A 13,246-nucleotide genomic window follows, 5' to 3' on the forward strand; every position below is an offset into this window, starting at 1 on the left:
ACATGAGTGTGTTTTTCATTTGTGGTTTGAAGAGAGCAGGCTAACAGTTATAATCAATTTACACAGAGTATATAATTTTGTATTGAAAGCCATATTGACTGGTGTAATGCTGGAATTCAAATGTTATTCCTCAGCTCAGTGTTCAGTTGCTCTCCTACAAATGAAATATTGTCTGAAGTGTGATTATTCAGGATTAACCTCTACCTCAATGAATTGTTGGGCTGGTTTTGTGTCCATTTGTGCACTGTCCTCCTTTAGGCCTTTTGAACTCCCTGCCACTGCCAAGGAGGATTTACATAAGTGTTGAAGTGACACAGTATCTGGTTAGTGTTCCTTAGAGGTGTGTATAAGAAATACTTTTGCCTGGTTTTGTGGAAAGCCAGTAAGTTTCTGTTCTAGTATTTACTATGTGTTAAAAAGAAAAAAAAGAGGTAAAATGATAGGACCAGTACTTTAAACATCCTAAAGACTGTGTTCAAAATCTTGTGACATGCAAGTTCATTTTTTGTGAAATTTGAAGCATGACAATTTTTATTTTAGTAACACTTTCCCAGCATGGTGCTAAGAATTTCTGTGGGGTTATTGGTGGGAGGGGTTGGGTTGCCAGAGGGTTCTTCGTGCTCGGCTAAAAAAATCTCCAAAGAACAGACTTCGTGTGTACCCTGCAGTGTAGTGAAAGATATGAGCAACTTTAGGCTGGGCAGAGCTTTGGAAGGAGCTATTTAATGTGAAGAAAAAGAAATCTTCACTGAGAAGGGGGAAACAGAAGCTTTCATGGAATTAATGACTGAGTTATCCTTAGTGATTTACAGTATAAGTGAGTTGGGACTGTGGGTAAAATAATGAAAAGAAACTGAGCTTGTGTTGGTGGAGCAAAAGGGATCACATCTAGAGAACATGCTGCTTCATTTTGTACAATTTATAGAAGAAGAATTTAGCTAGTTAGCAGACAATCTGTTCCTGAGCAAATACTTATTTTTGGGAGTTAATGGAGTGAATTTGACTGAAAAAAATCCTTGGGGGTACATTTAATTCTTGCTGTGAGGTGTGGACAATAGATCAGCAAAACTGTTCTCAACTGCAAATGAGACAGGTGGTGAGGCAGTGCAGTGATCATTTACTTCTCTGCTACTTAAGAATCTCACTTTTGCATTTGACTTTGCATTTTGTTTTCACCCTGGAGTTAACTCTGAAGCAGGATTCATTCCTGAACCACTATATTGCATCCTTAAGTCATGGTTGGACTGTCTCTCCCAAGGATTTCTCTTCCTTTCCAGCGGAATCAACGGAAGACCCCTCACAGGGAAGAGGCAGTGTCACTTAGCATGTGAACTTCCCCAAGGCTCTTAAGGGCTTGGGAGCACATCCCTTTTGTCTACAGAAAGGGTGTTGGGTTATCTCTGGTACTTCCAAAATTGGTGGCTTCAGGGAGCTGGCGGTTGAGGATTACCACACCTTTCTGGAAATCCACAGGAAGTAATTAGTGGCTCTCCAAGTTGTTTTTCCTAAATGTATTTTCTGTTTGCGTTAATACCCAGTGGAAGGCATTGGGAAATTGGAGGTTGAATGAAGCTTGAGGATGATTTAAAGCCTTTGCCCTCTGCTTGGGGAGAGAACACTAGGGGATCCAGAGTGTGATGCACTTGTTTGAGCGTAGGCAAGGGAAAAAGCCTTCCATCCCAAGGAAGTTGGGACAGCTGAGCAATCTTGTTCATGTATGATTTATCTCTCGGTGCCTCTCAGTGCATCTTTCTTTGCCTTTCAGTTGTTTGGTAAAGAGCAGGAACTGAAAACATCTGGACACACATTTCAGATGTGCTCTCTCCTAGATTACACAAGTTCCATGTAATGTCTTGATCAAGTAGTGGAATAGGATTTGTTAAATTATTTTTTAAACCATATGTAATCTGCTATACACAGATTTTACTCTTCAGCAATTTCTAGCCTGAGAAGTTGTTGAGTCACTGTATACTAAAGAAAAGAACCCCATCCTCAGTACAGAAAGTTAGACCCTCACCCAATAGTAAAAATACCAGTTGAAGTGCTTTTAAGAAGCTTGTTTAATAACTGCAGGAATAAAAGGAATCTGCATTGACACATCTTGTATGTACAGGGAGTGGGCAACAAAAAACACTCTTGAGTGCCTTCACAATCAAAAAATTCATCAGGCTAATGAAATGCATTATCTACTGCCAGTGCTGCACTTACATGCTCAGTTCAATGTCTTCCTTTCCCACTGCACCTTAATTAGTGTATTAATGGATGTTGCTCAACCTCATCAAGGGTGGTTTGTTCTCTGTTATGCTTTCAAAGAAAAGCTGTGTAACTGCTTTCTTAGTATCTTAAAAATGTTTGGAGAAAATTATTGTGATTTTTTTTTTTTCAGTAGAATTTTGATTTCAATCAGACCAGCCTACAAGAAAGCTTTTATTCTTTGTCCTGACAAACTTTGCTCTTCAGAAGGACAATTATTTTCTGACTGAGAGGAGTCTTGGGTTTTCATTTTGCAGTTTATTTTTGAAGTTGCAGTGTGTTTGAGTTTGAAGTTCCTCTAAAGGAAGCTGGTTTCTCCCAGAGAATATGAAAGAAATCTAATGTGTTTGTGTAGTTTATACTGCTTAGGGGAGAGACTGGTGACTACTGGACTACTGGTGACTACTATACTGCTGACAATAAGGTCTTACCTGAGTTAGGTCTTGATTTTTTTTTTTCCTTATGCACTGTAGACATTTACTCTTGTTGAAAGAGCTTGTTGTCCTTATTAGCAACATTATAGCCTCAGAAGAGACTTCAGGTTCACACATGCCCTTCCTCCTGCCTGGAAAATTTGCACACAGGTGTTTGCCTCTTTCCGTGTGGTTTACTTGAATTACTGTGTTTTGGATTTGTGTTAAGGAGATCTCTTTAGGAGCTGGTGAGGGAAGTAGCAACAATGATGGCTAATGAGACCATGCTAATGACTTCCAGGGATCCGGGTTGTCTTTGGGTGGAATAGCTGTGAGCCTCATCACTTACTGCTGAGACTGACTGAGAGCCCTTTTACTTATGCATGACGTACATGTGGACAAGTGCTGCTTCAGTGCCAGGAGAAGAAAATTCTGCCCTTTTTCTCATGGAAATAGAAATCTTATTAACATTGATCAAAATAGAGGGCGAAGGTCTAAATTTGCTGCTGGCATTGCCCTGTTGTATGAACTCCTGATACACATCCAAAATATAACATTTATTTATTCCAGAGTAGCCAATACTACTTTGTTCAACTGAATTTTGTAAAAATTTTTTTGTAAATAATACAAACCTCTGTTTGCTGTTGTAAAATGGCCTGACATAAATTCCTAGTGCTTATGTCCTTGGTTTGCTGCTTGTGTTTTGAGAATACTATTCTGAATTGGGCCACCACCAAGGAATGCTTAGAGCTGAAGAATCAGGATGGGGAACATAAGATGACGAAGTTGTTCCTTTTTATATTAAAAAACCCCAACCAAACAAAAAACCCCCCTTTTTTGCTGTTGACTTCAAATAAAAAGGAATACTTGTGAGTGAAGAGCTCCTTCCCAGCCAAAGCATGCTTTGTCAGAGAAGAGCCACACTTTTGCCCTTCCAGTCTCCCACATGGGCTGGTAACACACACAGAATTTGTCCCCATCTGCTGATCTGTTACATTGAGCTGTTGGCACCAGTTGGTTTTGAATTTTTTCTCATATTTTGAACAGGGGGTTGGAGTACATGATCTCTGGAAACCTTTCATTCTACTTTATTATTCTGTGACACAATGTACATGCAAGTACTGAAGTGTTGGAGCCAGTGTAACTAGGAAACAGGATAAAAAGATGCTGTGAACTGTCCGTGTCTGCCTTGCTCATCAAAACAGGGACAAAACTGCTTAGAACAGTACCTCCCTGATAAACAGGAGCGCTGTATCACATGTGTTTGCAGTGGATTCCAAGAAATGAAAGTAAAGTTTTTTCTGGAAACTGCCAAATTAATTTGAAAAACTGAAGGAACCTTATGGTAAAGAGAATAAAAGCTGCTGAGATTTTTTGTCCAGGTGGAATGGCTGGCACTGCCTTTTTATTTTACCTTTGAAATGATACTGCTTTAGGCATAGAAAAGTTTTTAAAATCAGTGATGTTTGTATACACAAGCACCTCAGTGATTGGGGCAAAGGAATTAATAATACTGAAGCCAATGTGAATTAATTGTTGGGACCAGTAGTGAAAGCTCCTGAACTTCAATCCAAAGAAAAATAACTGATTTTCTTTTAAGTTTTTCTTTATTTTTTGTTGCTCTGAGGGAATAGCCTCTTCTAGGGTTGTTTTGTGGCGATATAAAGTAGTTTGTGGGTAATTTAGACTGAAGGGTCAGGAGGGAAAGCATAGAAGGAAGCCAGTTTTTTCAGATACTGCTTTAAAAACCAACCCATGGCAGTTTACTTTAAATAAAAGAGAATATGGTGTCAGTGCATTGATGAGAACTGGATTTCTTCAGTCTTAACCATTTTTTTTATGTGGAAAAGATAATATATCACACGCGAAGGGAACCAGTGAATTGTATGGGAAAACCAGGGAAGGCTGTATGAAGTATTTTTGTGTAGGCACAGGTGTATGTGGAAGGCCCCGCATTCTAAATCATCTCCTTCAGAAAGTGTTTCTTAATCTCGTCTGAATTTTCAGTAGGAAAAGTAATTAATTTGTCTATGCACTAATGCCTTGTAATTACTTACTACAATTCTTAAAAATAAGTAAGAATAATAAGAACCTTTGGTAGTAGATCAGCATTGAACTAGTGGTGGTGTCCTGAAAAGTTGATAAAAGGAAGATTTGCTTTTATTTCATGGCAGCTGAACTGTAGAAGTAGTTTTATGAGTTTTGGGTAACTCCAGAATAACTGTGGTGACTGTGTTCATATTTGCAGCACTGCAGGGGTCTGCTGCTCAGGCAGTTTTTGGTCTGCATTAACACTGGAGTGGCTGTAGGCAGTGCAGCTGCTGTGGGGGAGGCTGTGATGGGGAATGAGTATGGAGTAGTTTGCAGGAGGACTTGGTATTACTGGAGTAGGATGAAAAGATCCCCTGGATGCCAGTGTCCCAGCCTCTCTTGTACCTTTGTCAAGCCTGTCTCTTTCAGCCTGTTGATATTCACTTGCAGTGAGATGCTTTTTCCCTCACCTGTTAAAACTTGAGCGTTGTGGAAGAGATGCTTACTTTAAAGGGAGCTGAATCTCTGCGGTGTACATTATAATAGAAGATAATTTTTTTTCTTTCACAGAGTTCGTTTCCATATACATTGTCACTGTTGGTTGCACTTTATATGCTATATGATATGATAATTTTGGTTGAAAACCATACTGCTAATTTAAAAGAATGATCTGTGGATAGTTCAGGGCAGAAATTGCTTTGTTTAATTACAACAAGTCAAGATAAATGTCATTTGAGCTTTAAGGTCTTAAAAAGTAAGTTTAAAAGAACAGTGTAAAAGTTGGTTATGATTTGAAGGGCTCTGAAAAATTAAGGGGCAAGATCACAAGCAACCTGCTGAAACCTTAGGTTCTTACTTTGAAATTTCCTCCTATTTTCTAAACACCAGTCTGCAGCTGTTACCTGGTGAGCCTAAATTGGGGTGAGGTTGTAAGATTTCTCATCACTGTCACCTCTTGTTACAGCCCTTTTTTCCTGCTTCTTTCCTTGTTCAAAAACAAACTATTTCTCCTCCAAAATGAAGGCTTTCTAGCAGAGATGTTTTCTGGCAATTTTGAAGTCTGAGCAGGAACACTTGCTTACATGGCTGTTTGCTTATTTAAGTTTATTTATTTTTATTTGAGGTTGCCAATCTTGCTTGTTCATTGTCAACAAATGAAGATGGAACGAAGATTGTCCAAATGGCAGCTAATCACATCGAGACTTTGTGCCCACAGGTAGGACTTGTTCACTTCATTCCCACTGCAGTGTGCTCACCATGCACTGTGGTGGTGTCACACAATGCAGATGTTCAGTTGTGTTCCTTTAGCCTAAGTTCACATTCCACTTACACAGCTCAGCATAGCAAATGGAGACCAAATGATAAATGCATGTACTTAGGTAATCTGTTCATGGTCTCTGTGGTTAACATAGGAATGGATAATAGTCTGTATTGGTTCAGAGTTCTTAAAAACTGTGATTGCAGAAATCTGCTGCTCTGTTTGTGAAATTGCACCTGATTGAATGAGCATTGTAATGTGAAAAATTTGGAATAATTTACTCTTAAAAAGCAGTACCTACTCTGGCCTTTGACTTGGAAGACGCCTCTTGATTTGGCTTTTGTGTAAGTGAACAGTAAAGAGTGAATTCTTCTGATTATCACCAATTTAAAAGCTTGAACTTTCATCTTAAGGAAATTAATGGGAAAAAAGCACAGCCACAGATAGACTTTTTCTGAGATATTAAGTACCAACAATGTGTTCACTTTGTCATGTTCAGAGTTACAGAGGTGAAAAAACTTCTGCAGTTAAATCTTTTAGAGCAAAGATTTTACTGATTTCTGTGAATCTGTGTTGCAGCCTTGAGGCTGCATAATTTCAAGATCATTAGTTCTTTGAAGAACACTGTAGTTTACACAGTGACATAAATATTCTTAACCTTTTGTGGTAATGTAGTTGAAATAAAAGATGAAGAGCATATATTAATATGTTCAATAGCAAGCTTGAGAAGTCCATTTTATGTCTGTTGAATAAATGCAAGCCTTGGAGAAAAAAAATTCTGTCAAGGAAGTGTGATGTTCTGAAAATGTCACAAATCAGTGTTTTCTCTTGAATAATTCTGTTTCAGTGTTTTTTAAAACTTGAGTTTTGTGTTTCACATCACACTCCTATGTGATTTAATGTGTTACTGGGTTTGTAAGAAGGCTTCTTCCAGCTTCTTTGTTTCTTCAGGGGTCAGGTGCACTTTTATGATGCATTATCATGCATCCAGATGCAGCTTTTTAATTGAAATTGAAACCTCCATATCTGATACCAGAAACCCCTAAAATCTAATTTTGACTAAAATATTGATTTTTCTTCACAGCCATTTAAGTTTCTAGGCTTTTAATTTCCTATAGTAAAATGAAAGTTTCTTAGGTTTCTTTCTTTCCTTTTGGTTTAAGGAGTGAATAGGTTGATGATTATAGATCTGACTAAAAAGAGAATGTGGAATGCACATGATAAGATTATGTTACTAGTAATGGTGTGTTCATTATGTAGGATTTGCTGCTTTCTTGGATAAGGAATATGCCCTGTGAATGCAATTCGCATCTTACCTAAATAAGAAATACCAGATTCAGCCTCTTGCATTTTTTTACTACATCACATTGTGCTGTATCATTTAAAAATGTTCAATAGGGAAAATAATTATCTCTTAAGTTCCTGTGAGGCATATAAGAGTTCAGAATGGGCAAATTCACATGCAGAACTCCCCAGTGTTCCTAAATCTTCAGAGTGAAAAGAAAGGTATTCTATGTGCTTTGCAAAATATTTCTTCAAGGGAAGCGTGGTATGGATTGAAATCTGATATAGTAGAAATAAAATACAGCTTCCCCACCCCAAATGCCACAAAAAGTACCAACCAAAAAAGCCCTCTAGCACTTAGAGAAAGCACCTTGGAGTCTGGGGAGTTTTGCAGATTTGACAGCAAAACTTCCAATGGAGCACAGAGGAAAAGGCAGCTACAGAATTGGCCGGTGCTGGAGGAAAGTCTTACAGCTTTTGTTACATTAATCATACCCTGCTGTAGATAAAAGGTAGAGGGTTGATTCTGAAGCCTCTGTTTTTGTTTTCCCAAGTGAAATTATCATCAGCTGTTTTGACTATTTGACAAATAAAATAAGCTGGGCGTTTATATTAGAGCCAATGCAAAACACATAATGATCCTAAAATGTTATGAATGTTTCATGAGAAATTAATATAGTGTTAAGTCACTAAAAATAGGGGAAAAAAATTGAAGAACTGGTTGCTTTTGATTTGACGAAGAATTGTTTCTGTTTGTATAACTCACTTTTGGTTGGGAGCATTCGGTGATGTCAAGTAAGATCTCCAGTGTCACTTGTGTTGGGAATCCATGTGACTGTCCTGGTGTGCCAGCAAAACCTTGACTTCAAATGAGTGCATGGGGAAAAAAGAGAAAGGAAGGAACCAACAGAAGCAAACAAAGGTGTTGTTTTTAAAAGCAAGGCTATAAATATGTAGAGCTGTTTTGCTAATGCCCATTTTGGGTTTGTTACCCAGTGCTTCAGTTCAGTGGTGTGTTTGGGGAAGACTGAGGTTGCTCCAACAGTCCTTTGGAATACCTGGTAATGGTAAACCTGTCAGCATAGACAGGGAGAATTATCCTGTGGGAAACCAGAGATTACTAGATGAGAATATGGCTTCTCTATCTGAATTCTTCATACATTTTTTACATTTTTATGGTTAATCAACTTTCAAATCCTGAGTTGCTGCTTTTGAGAAGAATGACCTTGAGCCTAAACCTGAAACAGTCATGTCAAAGTGGAGGTCAGAGGTGGGTGATGGTATGGCAGCAGCTAAGATGATCTTCAGTGTGCCAGATGGCTCTACTTAGAGCCTTTTTATTAGCATAAAGATCCCTGAAGAGCTGTAAGGAACAGGGGGGTTGGGATATTTTAGAAGAACTGTATCTGAAATAGTGAATTTTAGGCTCACTTCCCTGGAAAGGGAGCTCTCACAAGAGCTTGCTGCTAGTTACCAGAGCAGTACAGGGTAATTACAGGAAGGAAAATGCAAGAAAAACACACAAATGTTCATGGTTTAGCTTAATCTTCAGATGATGATAAAGAAATTTTTGAAAGTCATTTGATCTCATGGAATATTGTACCAGATATTTTAAAGCAGAGATATAAGCACTGATATAAGCAGAACTTTAGATCTTAGTATTTTGGTGAGCTCTGTTTTTTTTTTTTCTGAAGTATTGAGGGATAGATAGAAGCTATCTGGTTATAAACTGAGGTGAGAAGCAATTCTGTGTAACTAATGAAAAGTATCTAACACTTGACACAGTTGTGAAGGATTCAGCTGTAATTTTGAATGCCATCTTTTCTTGCTGCTTAGAACTTAATATACTGCTAGTTTTTCATACTGCCTGGTATGTGATAAACCAGTAAATATAGAAGGTGATTTTTTTGGCTATGGTGTTCCTGTAAATAAATCACTGTGGTAGTTCAGGTAACATGGAGAGAGGTATTGGGGTAAGCAAGATGCTGAGCTAATCAGCAGGAATATATTTGTACATGTCGTGCTTACAGGCCATTGAAATACTGATCTGACAGCTGTCTTGAGCATTTTGTTTTTGGCTTGTCCAGCATAATTAATCTGTTTCTTCAATGCCAACATGACAGTCTGGAACTGACTGCTGTATTTTGGTATTATAGAGCTGTTTCTCTATGGACACGTGTGTACCTGCATGTGGTACATGCACGAGGAGAAGGGCAAAAACCTCCAAGCTTTGCGAGAAACCAGCCCCTGCGGCCTTCCTTTCTTTGCATTTTAATAATTTCAGCACTGTTGTAGTGATGCTTCCTTTCCTACCTTGCTAGTGGACTATATTAAGCCTGTGACGTGTCTTTTAGCATCATGTGAAATGGTCTGTGCTTATCAGTAAATTCTGAAACACCACAGAACCAAGAGCTGAGGGTTTGAGGGTTTTTTTGGAGTGTGTGTGTGTCTGCAGAAGGGATCCAGGCAAAGCATCTCCATTCCACTCCAATAGCCACTTGCATTCTCTGCTCTTGATGGCCTGTAGTTTGGTTCAAAGTGTCATGGAAGCTTTCAGCAGCCCAACAGGGACAGCACTGTGCCCACACACAGAAATCCAACTTGAGCAGCCCTGCTTCCCTAGCAGGACTTGTGTGTTCAATGCTTGCTTTCTTAGAAAGTGATCGTGACTTTGTAATGCTTTATAGGTTTTGATCAAGCTTTCCTGTGAATGTCCTGTATTTTTTCTCTAAATTAAACGTTGTATTTGTGTCTTTGTTATGAAAATTGATGAATTTAGCTCTTCCTTTGAGCTATGTGTAGATTTACACTTAAATTGTCTACCCCTTTTTTGTTGATACAGACAAATGGATATTATTTCCTTCTGTGTAATTTTCTAGGAAGTAGGTAATAGCAAACATGAAAATTCTTGCTCACAAAAATGAGACTTGATAGCTAATCAGTGGACAGGATCTTTTGATGTGTTTTATTTTTAAGGTATTGGAGTTTAAATATGCATCTTATGCTGCTGTGTATTTTTGAAGTTAGCAATTCACATTTACTGTATATTTGCTCTTTCATGAGAGAAAAGCAATCATCCATTCTATTATTTGCTCTGGCATGTTAAATAGTGGGGGACACTGAAGAAGATTTTTTTCTTAGCCTCATAAAGACTCTTCACCAACATCACTTTAATAACCACAGTTTCATCTTCTTGCTTGAACCATCTGTGTGGCATCTCCTTTTATCTGTTTTAATATAATTTCCTTCAAACACAGGGCAGAAGTAATGGGGGAGAACATGGTAAATCAGTGAGTTATCTACCATCTGCTTTAAAAGACAGGAAACAGATGTTAGTATCCAACATTATTGGACTTCTTAGGTATCATCTCTGGCCTTTCAGCGGAGAGTTTAATTAATGAGTTTATTAATGAGAGTTTAATTGTGCCTTAGTTAATACTATCTCTGAAAAGAAAGTTGCTTTGGTGAAACGTTGGTTTGTATGTAGGTTTTCATGCTGTTGCAAAGTTCGCACACAATGCTGCTGAAGATGTGGATTTTGTTATTAACCTTGGTATCTATGGTAGATTTCTTGAGCACTCCTATGTTTAATTCCTTCTCATACATCCTGGTACCACAAGCTGTTGGTCTGGCTTTTACAGCATCAGTACTGCTGGAGACTTCCCTCCCTCCCTGTTCCCAAGCCCTCATTTCTGCCCCTTCCCTCATGAGTAGCAGCAGCAGTCACATGCTGCTCAGTAGTCTGGAGTAGGAAGGTGCTGTGAATCCAGCAGGGAAGCAGGAAGGTTGTTTTGCTTCTGGTCAGCTGCCCAGGGTAGTTTGCCATGTGGATGCCTGAACAGGCTTGCTGGCTCAAGGGAAGGACGGAGTGCAGTCTAGAGAAGGAGCAGCATCTGCTTTTGGTGGCACTGCAGACTGCCTGATGCCAGCTTGAGCTGGCAGTGGCACAGCTTTGGTGACACAAGGCAGTGTCCAGCGTGGGTGGAGAGCTGTTGTTACAGGTTACCAGCAGACATCGTGTGGAGGAAGCTGTTAGTGCAGTCCTCAGTTGGCACAAGGATGTGTGACTCTGTTTGGATGGATGGTGATCTGTACCATCAGCAGTGCAATGTTCATGTGAAGGGCAGTCTGCACTAAAGGGCTGTGTACACAACCAGCTGTCTGGCTATATGACAGGGACTGAAAGTTGGGCAAGAAAAAGCCTTCCTTATATTCCCTAGCATAATGTACTGACACTAGTATTCACTTATCTTGCTCAGTTTATGAAAATTGAGGTTTGTCATTTTCAAAACCTCATAGCAAGCTTATTGGGATACTGTGAATCCTAAAGCTGTAGAGCATCAAAATGTGTTGGAAGGCACGGTACTTCATGCTTCTGTACAAATAGACTAAGATGTTTGCTTTGGCTTGAACTTCTCTAATAAACAGTTGGAAGGGGGGAAACCTCCTCCCGCTGTTACTCTTAGCTTCCCCTGAAAGTCTCATGCTGGCTGTGATTGCTTGGCTCTTTCCTGATGGTACTTGGAGAGAGAATAATTAACTACAAAACGCCTTGGGGTTTTCAGTCTTAACTTTCATCTTCCAGCATCTGTTGTGTTAGAATAGAATGCTCAACAAATTCTCACTTTGTAATATTAAACAAAAATACAAACCCTGAGTAGCCTCATCTTCCGTAGCAATCCAGAAGCTGTCCTGTTTTATCCTCTTCTTGCCTAAGCTGTGGTCAGTGGAGACTGATTGAGTTTTTTTACAGTTGCTAGAGGGCATTTGCTATAGATTCATATTGCACCAAAGTGCTATAAATGTTTTATAAACAATTTGGTGTCCTACTTTGAAAGACAGGTGTTTGCTAAGGAAAGCAGAAGCTTCCCTTTGAACTGAAAAATGTGATCCTTCCAATTATTATGATTTTGAAATTAAGGGAGCTCTCAGGCAAAGATATGGGGGTAGGAATAACAGTTCTTTACTAGTATATCTAACAAGACAAACAAGAACAACAACAGCTATGAAATTAGCCACAAACAGAACAGTAACTCAGTCCCAGTGTTTTCTGGCTGCAGGCACCTTTTCCCTGAGCTGCAGTTCCCGGTGCTGGGGGCGGGCAGGTCCCGCAGAGCTGCAGGAGGGCTGGGGGTGATGGCAGCGCTGTCCCGGGGGAGAGAGAGATGGAGAGAGAGCCCTCTGCTCACGGTGTGGGTCCTGGTGCTCAGCAGAGTGCTGGATGGTGGCAGGTTACAGTGAGAAGGCAGCAGGGCAGGCTCTGACAGCAGTGAGGATGGCTCCTGGCGCTGGGATGGCAGGGATGGGGCTGAGGCAGAGATCGTCCTTCTCATCCGAACTCCGCGGGGGAAATGGGCCGAGCCAGAGCCTTCTGTTTCCTCTTCTGGCTGTTTCAATATCGAGGGGTTTCCCTCTTCCCTCCCCTCCCCCTTGCCACCAGGTCTTAGTCAACAGGTATCTTAGCATGACAATGGGGAAAATTCCACAGAGGGAAAAGGGAAGAATCAACCCCCAATATTTGGTTTTCCCTTTGCCTTCAGGACTTGAAAGTATTTTTCCTGGAAAGATATATTTTTTTTTAGTCTTTTGAACTTCATCTTTTTTTTTTTCTGAATTTATAAGTTTGAGATTTTGTTGCTGACAGCCCTACAGCAAAATGCTAGAAAGGGAAAGCATGGCAATAAAGTGTCATTATTACACTTCTTGTGGTAAAAATACCTAGTGAGCCTGGGGAGCATCGTAGGAAAGCTTATAGTAGTTCAAGATAGCAAGGTAATACCAGTGTTAAGAGATGCAGTTTTACATGGTTTTGGTGGAGAGGGATGGACAGCAATAAAGAGCCAAATGTGTAAATGGCTGCAGCATGCAGTAATAGAGAGGTACAAATAGCACAGGCTGACAAGGGCATTCATTGCTCTTGTTGAAGCAAGGAGCAAAAATCACTGATCCATGGATCCATCTGATGTGGATTTGTTCTGCTGTGCATCTCTGTTACCAGCTTTATACC

At 39.7% G+C, this 13,246-nt stretch overlaps 1 protein-coding gene across 4 annotated transcripts in view; it reads left to right on the plus strand.

The window, feature by feature from the left end:
* Window positions 1-13,246, plus strand: part of CTNNA3 (catenin alpha 3) — a 401,940-nt gene that overhangs the window by 259,516 nt on the left and 129,178 nt on the right. For all 4 annotated transcript variants that reach the window (XM_062496193.1, XM_062496191.1, XM_062496192.1 and 1 more), the window contains one exon: window positions 5,821-5,913. In XM_062496193.1, the coding sequence (XP_062352177.1) occupies window positions 5,821-5,913 (93 nt within the window). The remainder of the gene's footprint in view (window positions 1-5,820; window positions 5,914-13,246) is intronic.

Source organism: Cinclus cinclus, chromosome 7, assembly GCF_963662255.1.
Source record: "Cinclus cinclus chromosome 7, bCinCin1.1, whole genome shotgun sequence".
Taxonomy (NCBI): domain Eukaryota; kingdom Metazoa; phylum Chordata; class Aves; order Passeriformes; family Cinclidae; genus Cinclus; species Cinclus cinclus.